This window comes from Azolla caroliniana, unplaced genomic scaffold (assembly GCF_043228905.1).
Source record: "Azolla caroliniana isolate FFs.n. ecotype wild unplaced genomic scaffold, voAzoCaro1.0.p SCAF_1, whole genome shotgun sequence".
NCBI classification, from domain to species: domain Eukaryota; kingdom Viridiplantae; phylum Streptophyta; class Polypodiopsida; order Salviniales; family Salviniaceae; genus Azolla; species Azolla caroliniana.
Genome location: NW_028230436.1, coordinates 26,244,403 through 26,261,854, shown reverse-complemented (window position 1 = coordinate 26,261,854; position 17,452 = coordinate 26,244,403). Strand labels below are relative to the sequence as shown.

At 38.7% G+C, this 17,452-nt stretch overlaps 1 protein-coding gene and 1 non-coding gene across 3 annotated transcripts; both read left to right on the top strand.

The window, feature by feature from the left end:
• Positions 1–437: 437 nt before the first annotated feature.
• On the top strand, positions 438–9,980 carry LOC147869297 (vacuolar cation/proton exchanger 3-like). 2 transcript variants are annotated; one of them, XM_087328083.1, is made up of 13 exons: positions 438–567; positions 4,834–5,101; positions 5,316–5,597; positions 6,096–6,163; positions 6,241–6,269; positions 6,439–6,635; positions 6,708–6,920; positions 8,456–8,590; positions 8,871–8,987; positions 9,085–9,138; positions 9,223–9,339; positions 9,429–9,522; positions 9,661–9,980. In XM_087328083.1, exons 2-13 carry the CDS (start codon positions 5,018–5,020, stop codon positions 9,675–9,677), a joined length of 1,407 nt encoding a protein of 468 aa, XP_087184209.1. In that variant the 5' UTR covers positions 438–567; positions 4,834–5,017; the 3' UTR covers positions 9,678–9,980. The 2 variants fall into 2 exon arrangements, with proteins under 2 accessions (XP_087184209.1, XP_087184218.1); XM_087328092.1 differs by lacking the exons at positions 9,429–9,522; positions 9,661–9,980 and having other exon boundaries at positions 9,211–9,340.
• A 6,066-nt stretch (positions 9,981–16,046) lies between these two features.
• On the top strand, positions 16,047–16,118 carry TRNAQ-UUG (transfer RNA glutamine (anticodon UUG)). Its single transcript has one exon. It is a non-coding gene; the product is annotated as a tRNA-Gln (tRNA).
• The last annotated feature ends 1,334 nt before the right edge of the window (positions 16,119–17,452 follow it).

The following is a 17,452-nucleotide window of genomic DNA, read 5'->3' as shown; positions in this document are numbered from 1 at the left end:
AATAAAGCTTTGGCTATCTGTTTTTTCTGGAAATAAAAATGTCAGAAAACATACATATTTATTTGGGTTTTAAAATTCCTAGAGAGAGAAAAGCATGTAGAGAGAGATAAATCTCACGATCTGGTCATGACCTTCTCTTCCTTCATTTCCTTCCCTTTCCTTCCTCTCCCATCCTCTGTCTGTCTGTCTGTCTGTCTGTCTGTCTGATTCTCTGTCTGTAGCAGCAGCATCTCTCTCAGATCTTCTCTCCCATCCTTACAGGCACAGGCACAGGCTCAGGCTTAGGGCTCAGGCTTAGGGCTCACGCTGCCGATCCGCTCCATTGCTCCTTGACTGACCGTCTCATGGACCATCGCCTCGCTTAGCTTCGCAAAAGCACAACCTTCTGTTTTCCTTCCCATTGATTTTTTTTGCCCCTCCCTCCCCCCCCCCCTTCCCAACAAACTTGTACAAACTGCGCCTGGCAATTGTTTTGCGGAAACCGCTCACACTTTTACATAACATATTTCTCGCTTCCGCTACCTCCCGATGTCGGATGCGGAGATCGACTTCTATATTTGATCCAAGGTGTGCATTTAATCTCTGCCTTCAATCAATCCGTGTAAATCTTTCCCTTTTTTCCATTGTAAATCAGAATTGTTGTTTTCTTTGTAAAAGCGAATCATTTGGTAGCTTTGCAATGCGGATTCTTGTTAGATTTGCCTAAAAATCATTATAAGTCTCTCAAACAGAATTGCTCTTAGTGTTGCAACGTGAACAGTTTTGAGTTTTTGCAAATCAATTAGTTTCGCAAAGAGAATCATTGCTACTTTTGCAAAGCTTGTGAAGAAAGTAGTTGTGGCTTTTGCAAGGGGACTCATTGTCAATTTTACAAATGTCATTGTTTTTATTTGTGCAAAGAGAATTTTTGTTAATTTGGTCAACCGAATATTGTTGGTATTTCAAAGCCAGCCCTTAGTGTGAACAAGGGCCACTGGATCCCTTGATTATAGTCAATGAGGTTTAGGGTTTAGAGGTAATAATGAAGTGGGTGGAACACATCTGTTGCAGTTAGTAACTCTATCTCTACTGTATCACCTATCTACTGTAATTGATTTGGTGCGCATCAATATAAGCAGTATCTGTTTCTTCCACTTGTGTCTGTGTTCTTCCATATCTATCAAATCAGTCTCGTCAAAGGGAAGGAAAAGAATCCGGGAGACACGGAAATGAGGAGGCCAAGGAATATGTATGCTTGGACAAGTGAAGTGGATGGCATCAACAAGTGAAAGTGCATCCATTGGCTGGTCCAGCTCCCTACCCTAGTGCCTTTAGAAGGAAAACTTGGTGGGATGACCTAAACACTGTGGAAGTTCACTATGATTACAAATTAGATTCCTTCAAGCTTTTGGTCGATCTAGCCCATTGCTTCCAAATGTTTTGGATATGTCGGCATGAAGAAGGTGGATGTGAAGTGGATGGCATCAACAAGTGAAAGTGCATCCATTGGCTGGTCCAGCTCCCTACCCTAGTGCCTTTAGAAGGAAAACTTGGTGGGATGACCTAAACACTGTGGAAGTTCACTATGATTACAAATTAGATTCCTTCAAGCTTTTGGTCGATCTAGCCCATTGCTTCCAAATGTTTTGGATATGTCGGCATGAAGAAGGTGGATGTGAAGTGGATGGCATCAACAAGTGAAAGTGCATCCATTGGCTGGTCCAGCTCCCTACCCTAGTGCCTTTAGAAGGAAAACTTGGTGGGATGACCTAAACACTGTGGAAGTTCACTATGATTACAAATTAGATTCCTTCAAGCTTTTGGTCGATCTAGCCCATTGCTTCCAAATGTTTTGGATATGTCGGCATGAAGAAGGTGGATGCCATGTCTTCAATCATGATAGTGCAATCAATTTGACGCCATCGTTGATTTAGCACGTATTCTGGGTGACGAATTATGTGGAATCATTGTGAGATGTGGAATGAGATAAAAAGCGAGTTGTGTTGAATGAATGATGGAAAAGGAGGATGCAAGAGGTGGTTACCATGTTTATAAACATTGCCCAAAAGCAAATGACCTGGGTAGGGTTTGTAAACTCAGAAGAAGAGTTGGCGCGAAGGTGTTTGCATCCATTGCCCCAAAATATTGATTGTCTAGTCACAATATTGACCACTCAAGTATGGAATGGCTACCTCTACTTTGACGATGTTGTACCACCAATTCTAGAGGAAGTGTTATAGATTGGAACTCAAAATAACTTAAATGCAGATTGCACATTCGTTGACAAGTTGGATAAGATGGCTAGAAAGCTGAAGAATCCTTTTAAGCAGAAAGTGCCTCAATTGTTGTTTCCAAGGGATATGGACAAGCATTGTGGGGTTACAGGCTAAGAGTATGTAGGTTATGGGTAGAAGTTATGGAAGAGAGGCTTCCATACATTTATCTTAGAAAGCCAAATGAAAGTCGTGGATAGTTGTGGAAGCATATTGAGATGGACGTCATACTATTGCTCATTGTGAATGAGAAGTTGAATTTCTAATATTGTCCATTGGGGAAGATAATAGTGTGCATTTCAATATATGCTATAGGTCAATCATTTGCTACACATGTAGGGTCCTTGATGATAACACTCAAAGGGGGTTACATTAGATTGTGCTATAAGAATTTTTCTTGCACGTAGGCCAGGTCTATTCAGGTCACGACCCTGTCACCCTTATCATTGGCAAACCTTTCAACTTATTTTCAAGATCTTCCAAAGGAAACGATTTTGGTCCATCTAAGTTCAAAATTTTAAGTGCTTAGCTAACAAATTGCTCTGGTACCTTAGGAAGTTCTTCTAATTTTATTATATTTTTTTGGTTTGTTGGTCTCAAAGATATGCCAATGTTTTACGATGTAATCTCTTGTTTGGTCTCATAGGAAATTTTTACCTCTTGGAGACATTAATAATCTTCCTCTATTTCTTTCTTTACCAAAGCCTAGGACCTGAGTGAATAAGGAAGCTACTGTGGAACATTAAGATGGAAATGTACCAATATATGGAAGAGAAAGACTTGAGTCTCCTTGGAGTATTTGGAAGAGGAAGGATCTGATTATTGTTCTTAAAATCGTGTATTCTATATATAGAATACATTTTAAAATAATCTGAAGTATTTAATACATACTCTACATTTTATTTCTTAAGTTTTTCTTTTTGGTGGAAAACAATTGTTAGGTGCAATAAAATACTGAGAAGTATCTAACCTATTCTATGTATTTTATCTTTAGAATACATTTCTAGGTATTGAATAAAAAGTTAGAATGCTATTAAAATATGTAGGATGTGTATTGTATGCTAAGTATTTTACAAAAGTGGATCTGATGATACAAGAGTTAATGGAACTGGAAGAAGATTTTTGGAGTCTTGTGAGCAAAAAATGTAGATAAAGCTTAGAGAACCTGATGGATTTTTGAGGGGAAGTGGTGATGTGAATAAGTGCCAACAGATCCCTTGATTATGGTTAATGAGTGACTGATCTTGGATGAATTCAGTTGGTGAACATAGCCATTAAGAGTTAGTAGTGTATGTATGCAAGACAAATTTAGTTGAGTGAACTAAAGTGTGTACCTAATGCCATTATTCTATCTGTATCTCTTTGGAGCACATGTGAGTATATCTCAATTAGTATCATCTATCTACTGAAATCCCACATAGGCTCTTTGCAAAATTTTGATTCTGTACTTCTTACATTCATGTCTGTGTTAGCTGATCTGTATCATGCTGGTTCTGGTTCTTTGTTTTGAAAAAATATTTGTGGCTAGTTTTCAATGAGAATTGTTAATAAATTCTGCAAAGAAATTGTTGTTAGCATTGCAGGATGTTTTGTTGTCACTTTTGCTAATCATATTCCTGTTGGTTTTGGAAAGGGTTTTCTTTGCTGCTTTTGCAATGACAATTGTGGTAGCTTTTATAGAGTGTAATGTTGCTAGTTCTTGATTGTAAGGAGCCAGGGCACATGGGCCATACCAGCAGGTGATCATCGAGATAATTGCTCACCATATCTGATCCACTCAAGGACACCCAGATGCACTTGATAAATTTTCTCATAGCCTTGGTCCACCAACCAATATTGTATACCATGTCACACATAAGTTAATAGTCGTTATTTTTGCAAAAAGACTTTATTCTCTTTTTTGGGAAGAAATTGCTGTTAGTTTTATCGCTCAAAACCATGAGATCTTTACTTTTGCTAACCCTATCTTTGTATTATCTTTGTTCTACTTATATACTCTCTTTTTGCACTCTATAATGCTGCACATTTGGGTACTGGTGAAAAAGGCATTTGCATTTTATGATGTTGCAAATTCAATCCTTTTTTGCACATCTATGCTCGGAATACGGCTAACAGTACCCATTTCCATTTGACAATGTTCACAATCTTGATCGTATTTCTGCATCTCTATGATCCAGATACAGTTCAAGAAGTTTCTTGCATTCTATAATGTTTGCAATTGTGGTCTCATTTCTGCATTTTATGTTTAAGAGGCTTTTTGCATTTTATAATGTTTGCAGCTGGATTTCCATTTGGCATTTTGTATTATCTTGCACTAGCAATGTTGATTCCCTATCTGCACCTTATGTCATACACAGGTTCGAAGTAACTTTGTTGTGTTGTATGGCTCTTGCAATCTTGATTTCATTTCTGTACCTTATGTTATGTTGTTGCTGTTATTGAAGTTATCTTTTTTGTTCCACAATATTACAAAGTTGCTGTTCGAAATAGTACTTGCATTCAGATAATGGTGCAGTCTAAGTAACTTTCACATTCTATAATGTTGAGATCTTGATCTCTTTTCTACATCTCTGTGTTCCAGATGCTGGTTGGGAGGTGTTTACTATATATAAGCTTGATAAAACTGCTATAATTCCTGGCAAAAGGAGTGCGTATATAGTAGCACAGGCATTTACCTGTACAAGAGGATACTCTGTAAGGTCTGAAATATCTCTGGGACCAGGAATGTATGTATATTAGCACATGCTTTCAAGTGAAATACTATAATGGATCAGGAAGCTCTCTATCCTCATGTACATTTTGCAAATGGTGTCTTGGACCAACCTCAAAAAGATTCCAGTTCTGTTGAAGTGAGTGAATATTAGCTATAGATTAAGTAATCATTCTTCTGTGATGATACATGTTTTAATCCAGTAAATCTAGAGTGCTTTCTCCGATAATTTAATCAAATCTTTTACAGATAGTGCAGTTTCTATGGAAGACATGGACAGTAATATAGTCTCATACTGTTTTTTCAGAAAAATGGTTTGTGTCTTATAAATGTTAAATTTCTCACGATGACAGCTTATTCCGCTTATCAATGATGTGGAGGCTGAAGTAGTTAACAAGATGCCTCAAAAATCCAGCAGCCCTACGAATTCTCCAAATTCTGCAAAGCAAAGAAATGGTCTGAATTTTCAAGGTTCTGTATGTTGTGGTCATTCTCAAGGTTGGATGCCACGACCAGGAGGTGATTTATCAATACATGTTAGAAGTATATGGCTTGTTCTGAAAGGAAGCAAGATATGGTGGCTTCTTCCATCAGTTATTGTGTCCATAGTTATGAAGGCTCTTCACTTGCCTCATGTAAGTTTTCTTTCTTTTATGTCTGAAACAGCAGCTGCCAATAATTTCTCTTAAGAGAATTGGGATGGTTGTTGGTGTATTCACTACTCCCTTCATATCAAACCTATGCACCTAAAGAATTTTAGGACTTGACTTAGCTTTATAAATTTTTAGGTTTATATGTTGTTATCATAATGATTCTCATTCCAAAGTCTTACGTGAATCTGTATATGAGAATATATATGGATCCTCAATGTTTTCAGTGCTCATAGCTAAGTGGTCCAAGTGCAAGTTTATATTTGGCTTCAAACACATGTTATACTACTACAACGTTAATTAAAACTAAAAAAATGTAAAAGCAGGAGGCAATTTATTTTATCCTGTTGTATCTAAGATGAGATTTGATGGAAAATGATTTGGTAATAACTCAAAATTTCTTTTTTTGCTAACTGAGGATCTTAAGTTTGATGATAATTTGCGGATGATTGCTTTAAGATGATGTAATATTGTGCTTTACAGGCCTATCTTTTCACTTTTAGCTTACTAGGGATTGCACCTTTAGCTGAAAGGCTTGGTTTTGTAACAGAGTAAGTTTGACCAAAAGGAAATATAATGGATGCTTATTTAATTTTAAAAACGCTCTGATATTGGATTGTTCATGCAGAGAATTGGCAACCTATACAGGTTCTACATGTAAGCTTCGGATTTAATTCGCTGTGTATTTTGACATTCAACCCTATTTTGAATTAAGCTTTTTTAAGAGTGAAAATTTAGACATTCATTCTTGATAAAATAATGATGAAGATTTGTATACTAGTTTCATTTCATGTTAGAGTTGAGCATCATTGGTCATCTCTTGCAGTGGGGGGGCTTCTCAATGCTACATTTGGAAATGCCACTGAGATGATTGTTTCATTGTTTGCTCTACAAAATGGATTGACCCGTGTGGTGCAACTGTCGCTTCTGGGCTCAATTTTGTCCAATATGTTATTAGTATTGGGATGCGCGTTCTTATCAGGTGGCATCGCGCATATTAATAGTGATCAAAAATTTAATCAGGTATGATTTCTGATTACTTGCTCTAAAATATCTCTTTTCTGTGTAACGTCACGCTTGAACCTCATGTTGCAGACTACAGCTGTTGTAAACTCTGGTTTACTGCTCATGGCAGTTATGGGTCTCCTTTTCCCAGCCGTCTTACGATCCACACACACTGAAGCAAATGCCGGGGAATCAGAATTGAGTTTATCGAGATTCACTAGTTGCATTATGCTGATAGCATATGCTTCTTATTTATATTTTCAGCTGAAGAGTCACAGGCAATTATATGATATTCCTGGTGATGTGAGTTTACTTTTAGCAAGCAATTTTGAACTTTTAAGTTTCCTTGTGAATATTATTCAATGAAATTATGGGTGAATAAATGTCACTAAATTTTCTAGATTATAATAGAACCTGGTTTCATATTCATGTTTCATCAATGGGAGGCTATATTGGTTCATAGGGGTAGGTATGCATGAATACACGAGGGAGCCAATAAAAGGCACAAAAGACGGTCGATTTTGCACTTGTGAACTCCTCATTTTGTCTGTATGCAAACTTAGGGGTAGGTATGCATGAATATATGACGGAGCAATAAAAGGCACAAAAGACAGTAAATTTTGCACTTGTGAACTCCCCATTATTGTCTGTATGCAAACTTTCCAAATTTCTGGAGCAGTCAGCAAAAGAGACAGTAAAAAGTGCCTCCCATATACTTGGTAGTCATGCTATACACATCAGTAAATAAAAATAATAAAGTTACTAAAAAATTCTGTTATCTATACGTGTAAGATTCTCATGTCACATAGATTGTAATATTTGTATTTGAAACATCTCCAGCATGGATTGATCAGGAATGGGGAGATCTCCAAAGCTAGGGAAGCACCATTGGTGGCTGGAGACAATGATCTTTATCTGTCAATGTCAAGGGTCGCAAGATTGTGGTCCACAAGGCCAGGGTCTATGTGCATGGCAGATTTCTATTGCCTGATCTATTGTAATCCCGTTGCAGTGTTCTGTTTGGGAACTCACTTGTTCAGCCCTTGATTGACTTGCAGCATGAGTAGGAGTGATGAGAATAAAGAGAGTTGTCACACGGCAGATTTCTATTGCCCGATCTATTGTAACCCCTTTGCAGTGTCCTGTTTGGGAACTCACTTGTTCAGCCCTTGATTGACTTGCAGCATGAATAGGAGTGACGAGAATAAATAGAGTTGTGATTCTTCTTCTTTGTTAGTGAGCTTATGTAGTTATTTTATTGTCCTTCAAATTGTCCGTGTCGGTTTAGCTCTAACAAGAATATTCCCAAGTGCGTATCAGTTCTCATATTCCATTACCTTGTGTAGTGAGCCCAGCCTTCGTTAAAAAGGCAATTGTATTCTCCCTCTTAAAACATAAAAATTAGAATTCTGGCAAAATAGTGTTCTTCAGATTCTGCTCCTTGATACAATTGCTTAATTTTTTCTTCTCAAGGTGTGCACACGTATATGCCTACCTCAATCTTTATCTGATGTGAAGAGGTCTGCAGATGCCCTATCAAAATGTGGTGTGCATATGATAGATGTATCTTCATATAGGAGGGCCTGATGATGAATCAATCCTCTGATGTGTTTAAAAAGCGTACTCTATTGTGGGCATCTTCCTATGAAGAGATGTTTTGTGGCTGATCCATGTCCTATTATCAGATTTGATGATATCAATTTGGATCACTCTATTCTTTTCCACTTTTGTCATGTTCAGATGTTAATTTTGCTGGAAAAATAAGATACTGTGAAAGCTTCTATACATTGCATAACAGGAGTCTTCAATGCTAAATATCGTATTTCTACCTTTTTTAGAATGAAGAAGAGCTTGATGATGAGTCAAATGAGGATTCTGACGTAAGGCTAAGTGTAACAGGAGCAATTATATGGTTGATGGCACTCACAGTCTTCATATCTATTCTCTCTAACTATTTGGTTGATGCTATCGAGGTATGGACAATACTTGTGTCATGAAAAATTATCTAGTGATAGGGCTTTTTTATTCTTCAGGTACTGTATATGAATGAGAAATCTGTTCATGTGTGTAAGAAACCTTTTAAGAATGCATTAGCAAGTTCTATGATATATATATTTCAAGTGACATGCTGTTTTCAATAGCTGTTCTTTTACATGGTGTTCAAAAAGGGCATATGATAGTCTGCATTAGCAACCTTGCATTTTGGTCATCGGTGGTTGTGAAATATTTTTTCATCCTTTGTATGGAGAACAGGGAGCATCTTCAAGCTTAGGGCTTCCTTTGGCGTTTATCAGTGTGATTATTTTACCTATAGTAGGGAATGCAGCTGAACATGCGAGTGCCATAATGTTTGCTCTCAAAGACAAACTTGTAAGCATGAGAATGAAAATTTATAAGATTATTTATGAGCATGTGATTATTTATGCTCGCCATCATTTAACTCAAAACTACAACAACTTGTGAACAGGATCTCTCTTTGGCTGTTGCTATTGGTTCCTCAACTCAAATCTCAATGTTTGTGGTGAGCTAAAACATCAGCTTGAGGTCTACAGCATTAGGTATTTCATTTAGCAACCCTAAACTAAAAATGCAGATATCTTTGTAGATTCCATTTTGCGTTGTGGTTGGTTGGATTATGGGAAAACCAATGGACTTGAATTTCCAACTATTTGAAACAGCCACCCTTTTCACCACAGTGATTGTGGTGGCCTTTATGCTCCAGGTTTGCAAGAAAGTCAAATAAACTTTTTATTCATGTGCAAATATGTGCATTCTCTTAATTGTTACATCATTCTTAAATCTATGCTGCAGGAAGGGAAATCTAACTACTTCAAGGGTCTGATGCTTGTGTTATGCTACTTAATTGTGGGGGCTAGCTTTTATTGGCATCATGTTAGTCCTACAGGTAAAGATCATTTGATGCCTTTATAGGCTTGGTTTTCAGTTTATCGGTGTATACAATGCAATTTATTTGCTGGTTTGGGTGTACTAATGATACTAGTAGTTTTTGTCTGATGATGATGATTTTACTGTGTAATTTCAGAGGATGGTGATGATTGAAAACGAAAGTTCTACAAAATACTACCTCTGGTACTCTGGGTGGGCGAATTGTCTCAAATGGGAGGTGATGCTTTTGGAGTTGGACCATGCTAAGTGCAAGTGTAAAGTTGGAAGCTTTGGCCCATCTCTGGAGTTTCAATGTTCTTAATTTTCGGATGATTCTTTTGATGATTCATCTGCCACCTCAAACGAACTGTTTCTCATTACAAAACCCACCAAAGCTTGTAATATGCGTTTCCTACGATGTTTTCAGTTTTAGTGGGAACATACTTTTAATGAGAAATCTCTGGACGTTTCTGTGTATGGATGGTCCTTGATATTAGAAAAAGAATGCCATCCAATATTAACTTCTATAAGAGGAATAATGAATTATTGCATGGTTGAGAAACCACTGAAAGATGTGGAAAATGATGGGTCTACCTCACTCTTAAGGTGATTATGATGGAGTTCCCATCTCATACGCTGTTTGAGGTGAGTGTGTTGCATCCTATATATTCACAAAGTGTTATGGCGTTTCATAGATATTGTAGATGTCATTGCATATTTTTGGTAGTGTAGAGATCACGAGGATCTCTTGCAGATACTAATCAAACAGGTACAAGGGGTGAAAATAGTTTGGATCTTAGGCTATTATATATAGCCAAGGTGGTTATGGCTAATGGATAGAAATGGAGAATCCTTGTTTTCATAGAAGCAACAATATGCCCATCTTTTTAGTTAGAGAAATTTAAATGTGTGTGGAGCAACTATAGAAAGGGCAACAACATCTTGTAAAATATTGCATTATAATTTATATCTCAATATAAATAATTAGGAATATTTTGTATATTTTCAAGAGGAATATTTTGCATGAAGGGATATGTTTTTGAGTAAGGTAGCGGTAGGTTGGTAAAACTATTGCCCTTGTGGCTTGTGAGCTCGATTATGTTAAACCATAGATTGTATGCGTGTATGAAATGTAACCTATTAGTTCTATAAACACATTATTGATAGATTGAAAATGATGATCATACATTGCCCATGAATTCCATTCTCATCAATTATTTGTCACATGAATGTATCCAACAAATGGTCTTATAGAATTTGTTCACTTGAATTTTCTCAATTGATGTACTGAACAAATGGTTCTTAATGTTGATCAAAATAATTATCACATAATCTCCTTGAATTATATCGTGTATTGAATCAATGATCCATATGAGCTAGATTATCTAGAATTATGTGTCATATCAATGTGTTAGAGTTGATGATCCTTGTGAGTTCTCTTAAAACAATTTGTTGCATGAGTTTAATTGATATCATTGTCTCTTTGCAATAGTTTGTAGAGGAGACACAAATTTTGTGAGGAAGTCAAGGAGTAATAAGATATGAATAGGCTTGGTGTGTATCATTAGCTTGGAAGTGACCTATATGAGCCATATGTTGTCTAAAGGCGAGGGCCTTTTTTGCAAGGAGCGGAAATCCGTCACAACAAGCACCAATGTGTGCTTTGAACCACATATGCTTTAAATACTAAGCTACACTACCCTTTTGGTTCAAGCTTTGTGAACGTGGCATGATCAATACCCCCACCAAATATGAGGGGCATATATCATAATGGCCTAGAAATTTTGGAAAAATGGTTTAATGAGCCCCCCCCTCCCCATATCTTCAATGATGAATCTTTACGGTGCTATATCCTTCAATTTAATTGATTACCCATGGGATCTTTAGGCTACCCTTCTTTCAAACTTGGGTTAACATGGAGGGGGTAGAGCTTATCCCCACAACTTGCAACAACTCTCGTTCGGGTCAGAAGTACACGTCTAGGATGCCTTTTTTCGTTGGTTGAATCCTCATCTTCTTCTGCTTGTGATAGAGGGGCACGCATCCAAATTTGCGCAGTGTCAGGGGGCTTAGGCAAAGTAATGAGCAAACCAACCAAAGGAAGCAAAGCAGGCACTGACCCTTTTTTTCGCATTCCTTTCCATGTCCGAGTCCGAGTCTAAGTCTGAGTCTGAGTTCGAGTTCGAGTCCAAGTCCGAGTCTAAGTCTGAGTCTGAGTTCGACTTCGAGTCCAAGTCCGAGTTTGTGTTCAATTCCAAGTCTGTGTCCGATTCCTTGTCCGTGTCTCGTGATAGTGTCCGAGTCCGAGTCCGAGTTTGTGTCCGTGTTTGGCAGCTTGGCCTGAACCAAGGAAGGGCTAATGTGTGGGAATTTCTGAAAGCAGAACAGAGTACCTAAAGTACCTCCATAAACCCTAAATTCCTCAGCAAACAGGGGAAGTTATCTCTCTCTTTCTCTTGTTAAAACCCTAAAAAACGCCATGGCTATCTTGAAGCTCACTATGCGACGCTCACTTAGATCCTACGTTAGCCATGCTTTGGAATACAGAGCTTCTATCCACAGCTCCCCCCACTGCAGTCAACAGCAACAACAACAGCAACAGATCCCAGCTGAGCAAGCCAGCTCGCTTCCTCTTTATTCGTCTAAGGAAATCTTATCAGACCCTTACTTCATCGATCTTGGGAGATTCCCATCGGAGAGAGTGGTGAGCATAGCGGATGAAATGCTCTCCCTCTCTGTCCTAGAAGTCTCTGATGTGGCAGATCTGCTGAAAAAGAAGCTCAAAATCACTACTAATTTTCCTTTGATGGGAGGATCCATGGCTGGGTCTACTCAGAAAACCCAAGAAGAAGAGAAGAAAAAAGCAGAGAAAATGACCTTTGATGTGAAGCTTGAGAAGTATGAAGCTGCTTCTAAGATCAAAATCATTAAAGAGATAAGGACTTTTACTACCTTAGGTCTAAAAGAAGCTAAAGAGCTTGTTGAGAAGACCCCTGCTGTGCTCAAAACTGGTATTTCCAAAGAAGAAGCGTCCGATATAGTGGAAAAGCTCAAAGCACTTGGAGCGACTGTGGCTATGGAATAAATTAATGAATGCAAAGATCAATAAGAAGAAAAGGAGAACAAGAACAATCACTCACAACTATCTGTGGCTGTAGAATGCATGCCAAGAGGAAGATTGCTCGTTTTGTGACAATTAAATGCATTAAAAGTAAAAGGAAAAGTTACATTTTGTGGGCATGGAATGTATGAAGACAATGAGAAGAAAGACCTTCATTTGTTATGTGTATTTTGTTGTTCACCTTCTTCTTCATCAGATTTGCTTTAGGTATCTCGCTCACAAATCCTTTTCCAGGTGAGTGATTTCGAATATACCGTCTATATGCACGTGTTTGTAACCTCACATGTTTCGAATGAATGAATGGGAAATTCTACGCCGGGTTCATGCTTTTGAAAGCTTTGGTCTTTGAAAATTTTGCAATCTCTGTGTGAGTAATCCCACTTTTCTCGTTGTCGATTATATCTTAGAGTACATTTTGGTCTAACAATCTTGATAAGCTTAGTCATGATCAACTAGGAGATTTTGTGCTCACTTCATTCTTCTGTATTTCTGTATTGGGCCACCATTGGTTCATGATAGTGCATTTTTCATGGCATTTATCTCCTAGTGCATTTGCATATTAGTTGTCAGTCATTAATAGCAGGTAAAGGAATTTGACTCAATGACTATCTGAGAGGAGCTTCCTGGGCTATATATAGTGAATCTCTTTGCCAAATTTGATGGAATTGTCATTCTTGAATCTTGAATCTTGAATCTTTATGAGCTAACTCTCTTGCCTTAAAAGAGGCCATAAGGACTTTTCTGCAAGTTCAAGCAAGGATAAAATTCTCTCAGGATTGCAGAGGATGTTCTTATGGAAGGAATTATAGACCAAGAGATATAACCTCTTTGCTGTATGAAGAGTCTTCTGTTACTAATACATAAATAGGTAGTTGAGCAAGCAATATTGTGAGACTATTCCTTTGAGTATATCATTCTAAATCTCGTATGAATGTGAAGCTTCTAAACTAGGAAAACCTTCAATTTCAATGTCATAATGCCCCTTCCAATTACTTCTCAATGGAATCGTATTTAATTCTCCTGTTTTGTTTTTCGATTAGTGTGCACTGTTCCACAGTGCATATGATGTCTATCTTCTTGTCATATCAACGGCCATTTTCACCTCACCCATGATGTATCGCCTTTTATACTCCCATGCATTAGATAAAAATGCCTCTAGTATCTGATGTCAAATGCATCCGAAGTGGGAGGCTAACAAAAGCTATTGTTATGTCTTTCAAAAATCATGAATTCAAATAGCAGTGCAATGGTTTTATCCCTTGGGTTATTGGGAAAAGTTCTGATGTGAACTTATGTAAAGCCATTCTTTAGGAGCGAACAGTTAGTGCCCATGAATTGAAACTAAATTTTTATGATCAACATATTTGACATGCTGACAAACTTATCTTTCATACTTGAAACAACCACCTTAGTTTGGTGAGTTATGCTCGTGGATACAACTCGAACAATACTTTGGTGCTTTAACATGCAATGCTTTTGCGCTCTAGTATTGTAAGATGTCTCAAGCTATGGTTTGAATTCCAAGGTTATAAGTCCGTACTATGGATGGTACATAAATTACAAAAGCTCTCATAGATACCAATATTTAACTATTGACTTTGGGTTATTCATGAAAATGTAGTTAAACAATAGCTAGTTCATGTAACAGTCAATAGTCTTTTACTTACTCTAGATATATCTATGAATTCACGATATCTTGATCAAGGATGGGTGCATTCTATTGGAGAACGCTAAGCAAGATTTAGGGATTATTGTTGTAAGACTTGCTAGTGCGGAAGGTTGGGGACAGTTGTACAAGTGGAATTCACTTCGTGTCACTTTTTCGATCCTGAGCAAGTGTCAAAGAAGATTCTAAAAGAGCAAGCAAAGACACTCCTTCCATTTAATTGTGTATCACATGAACTCAGGCATGCACTTTACAATGCTGTCACATATTTCTTTGTCAACAAATCACAATATCTATATAGGCACAAACATCTTGTATGTAATAAGTGGAAACATGACAGAATGCAAGCATCATGTACATTACTTGTAGGATCGTTACACAATGCAAACATCTTCCATGTCATCTGTGGGATCACTATATGATGTAGACATTGTTTTTTGAGAGAAAAAATGGAAACATCTTGTATGTCATAAGTGGAAACATGACACAATGCAAACATTTGTACATTAGATGTGGGGTTGCTACACAATGCAAACATCTGCCATTGTATCTGTGGGATCACTATATGATGCAGACATTATATTTTGAGAGAATATATGTGCAATCATGTGTTCCAATAATTCAATGTCTTTTTGGTTTTGTGATTTCATGGATTCAATCATCTATTTAATTTTGTTTCACATTACCCTACCTCGGCTACTTGTTGGATTAAGCCACTTCCATTGGGACTTTTAAGTTAGCCTTGTTTAAAGGTGTGGATGCAACATATCATGTCAACCTTGTTATGCTTGTGTATTGAAAACAAGGATAAACCAGATATTGTTTATAATATCAAGCAACATGAAATGAATTTGAGAGCCTCAAATCATCACTGAAAAGAATTTGCTATGTGCCTTTTTGAAGTGGGAAAGAGGGCTTGCTAAGCATTTGAGAACAAGCACAAAAATACTAAGTTCCTTCAAATAAAAAATGGAACGAATGTGGTACTCGTTGCTTTGAAATAAGAAAGAAGGCATACCATGCATTAGAGAACATTTACAAAGGAGAAATCATACATTGGTTATTGAGAAATGCGTCTCGTTTGACACTCGTTGTAAGGTAAGATATGCATAACTCATTGTAAGAGTTTGTAAATTTTGAGTATGACATTTGTTATTGCAAAGCTCTACCTTTCCTTGCACCAAATTTAAGGTTGGAAAAACTAGAATGACAAAGTTGGGAGGAGCTACATGCAACAAAAAGTTGAACGCTTGGAGCTTGTGACGGGTGCACAAATATTTTGTAAGGCCTAAAGAAGGTACAAGATTATGGTTTACCTTTTATATGAATTTCCCAAGGTATATATCATTAGCATGCACATGCGCAATACTCTCATCATGGTTAAATAAGTATCCAAGTTATGAACATCAAGCAAAGGATTGGTGCTCCCGAGTCCCAATATCTTTACACTAGATATCTCACACCAAACACTAGATATCTCAATGTTATTCAATGCTATGGTGGTTCAAGTGTGTGTGTGTGTGTGTGTGTGTTATTCACTCAAGGCTATACTTGTTCAAGTGAAATTATGTTACAATGGTTTACGTTTCTCTATATCTTTTTAAAAAAAATGTTTCCATGGCATTGCGGTTAGGACATTGGACATGGGATCCAGTAACTTGAATTTAAGTCTCCGTGGAACCTTCTTGATATCTGTCTACTTCCGTTACTAATTATGATTCAATGGAGACATGGTCTAAAAGTTAAATTGTTTAATGGTTCCTTGGTCTAGTGGTTAGGACATTGGACTTTGAATTCAGTAACCCGAGTTCAAGTCTCGGTGGAACCTTCTCCACTTGGAAGGTGCAATTGGATCACCTCCTTTTTAGGGAGAGTGAATGCTTTTTCGGCATTGTGGTCTTATACTCACCATTACAAGCCTAGAAACGGGAAAATTCATAATCTAGCTTACTTCCTCCAGTTGGAACAGGTTGAGAGTGTAATTCTATCTTGAGGCATGACGAGCCGCTAGCTCAGTTGATATAGCATGCCCTTGATAATTGGGTTGTTGTGCATGGGTTGTGATGACTTTTATATTTACACGATGTCGTGAAGAAAACCGTCCATAGGCGGAATCGGCGCACCAAGGCGTGGGAACCGGTTCTTCACGCGCGCACGCTCCAAGTTGTACATAGAAGCGAATTAGGAGGATAATCGGCAGGAACGGGCCCTAACACAAGTGGAGACAAAGACCGCGCGAACAGTCTTTTCGGTCGCGCACGCGAGCTAAGGAACTGTACGAGTCGGCGGCGTAACTACGCGGATGCGTGTAGAACGGAGCGGATCCCTGTCCAAAAGGGACAGGGAATAAAGCTGACATGACGGCCTACTCGTCGGCCTATATAAGGAGCAGGAAAGAGCTGTTGCAGGGATCTCGTGCAGAGAGGACGAAGTGCTGCCGGACCGTTTCTGGACGCTTCTCTCTCTGTTTCCTTCCTTCTTGAGCTCCATAGCTTTTCTGTGCAGGGTTCCGAGGAGGCTCGCGCTGTTTCGAGGAACGCCCGAGTGCTTCCGGCAGCACCTCCGACCTGCTACCCCTTTGTGCGTCGAAGCGAACAGGCATCGGCATCTGTTCGCCGGCCTGTTCAGTTGTAGCCAACTTGTGCCCCATCGAGGGTTGTAGTCGTGTTAGCCATTTTTGTTAATATACATATTTAGTCATTCGCATCTGTCTGTGTCGGTGTCTGTTCGCGTTCTCCGTGCTGAAGGGCCGTGTCCCTGTGTATCCCCGGTCCTGCGTAGCTGGTTCTCTCTCTTTCTCCTCCCTCGTTTGCTCTTTGGTTCGAGACCCCCGCGGTCCCGCCTCGTTTCCACACGCACTTGCGTAATATCTCGACATCTTTGGTGAACCCGACGTGAAGGAGGCGGCAGAAGAGCAGAAGATGAGGGGGTCGGATCTTGCAGAGGCCATGGCTTCGGCCGTGGACTGGATTGTAAACGCGCGCGAGGGCACCGGTGCCCTTGACAGAGCCATTGAGGCGGTCGTCGGCACGATCGGCCGGTTCGATGGGAAGGATGCCACGAAGTATTTGGCGTCCTACGGTGCAGAGATGCTGATGCGGGACATTCCGGAAGAAAGGCGTCTTGCCGGATTTCCCCGAGTGGCGATGCCGAGCATCCATG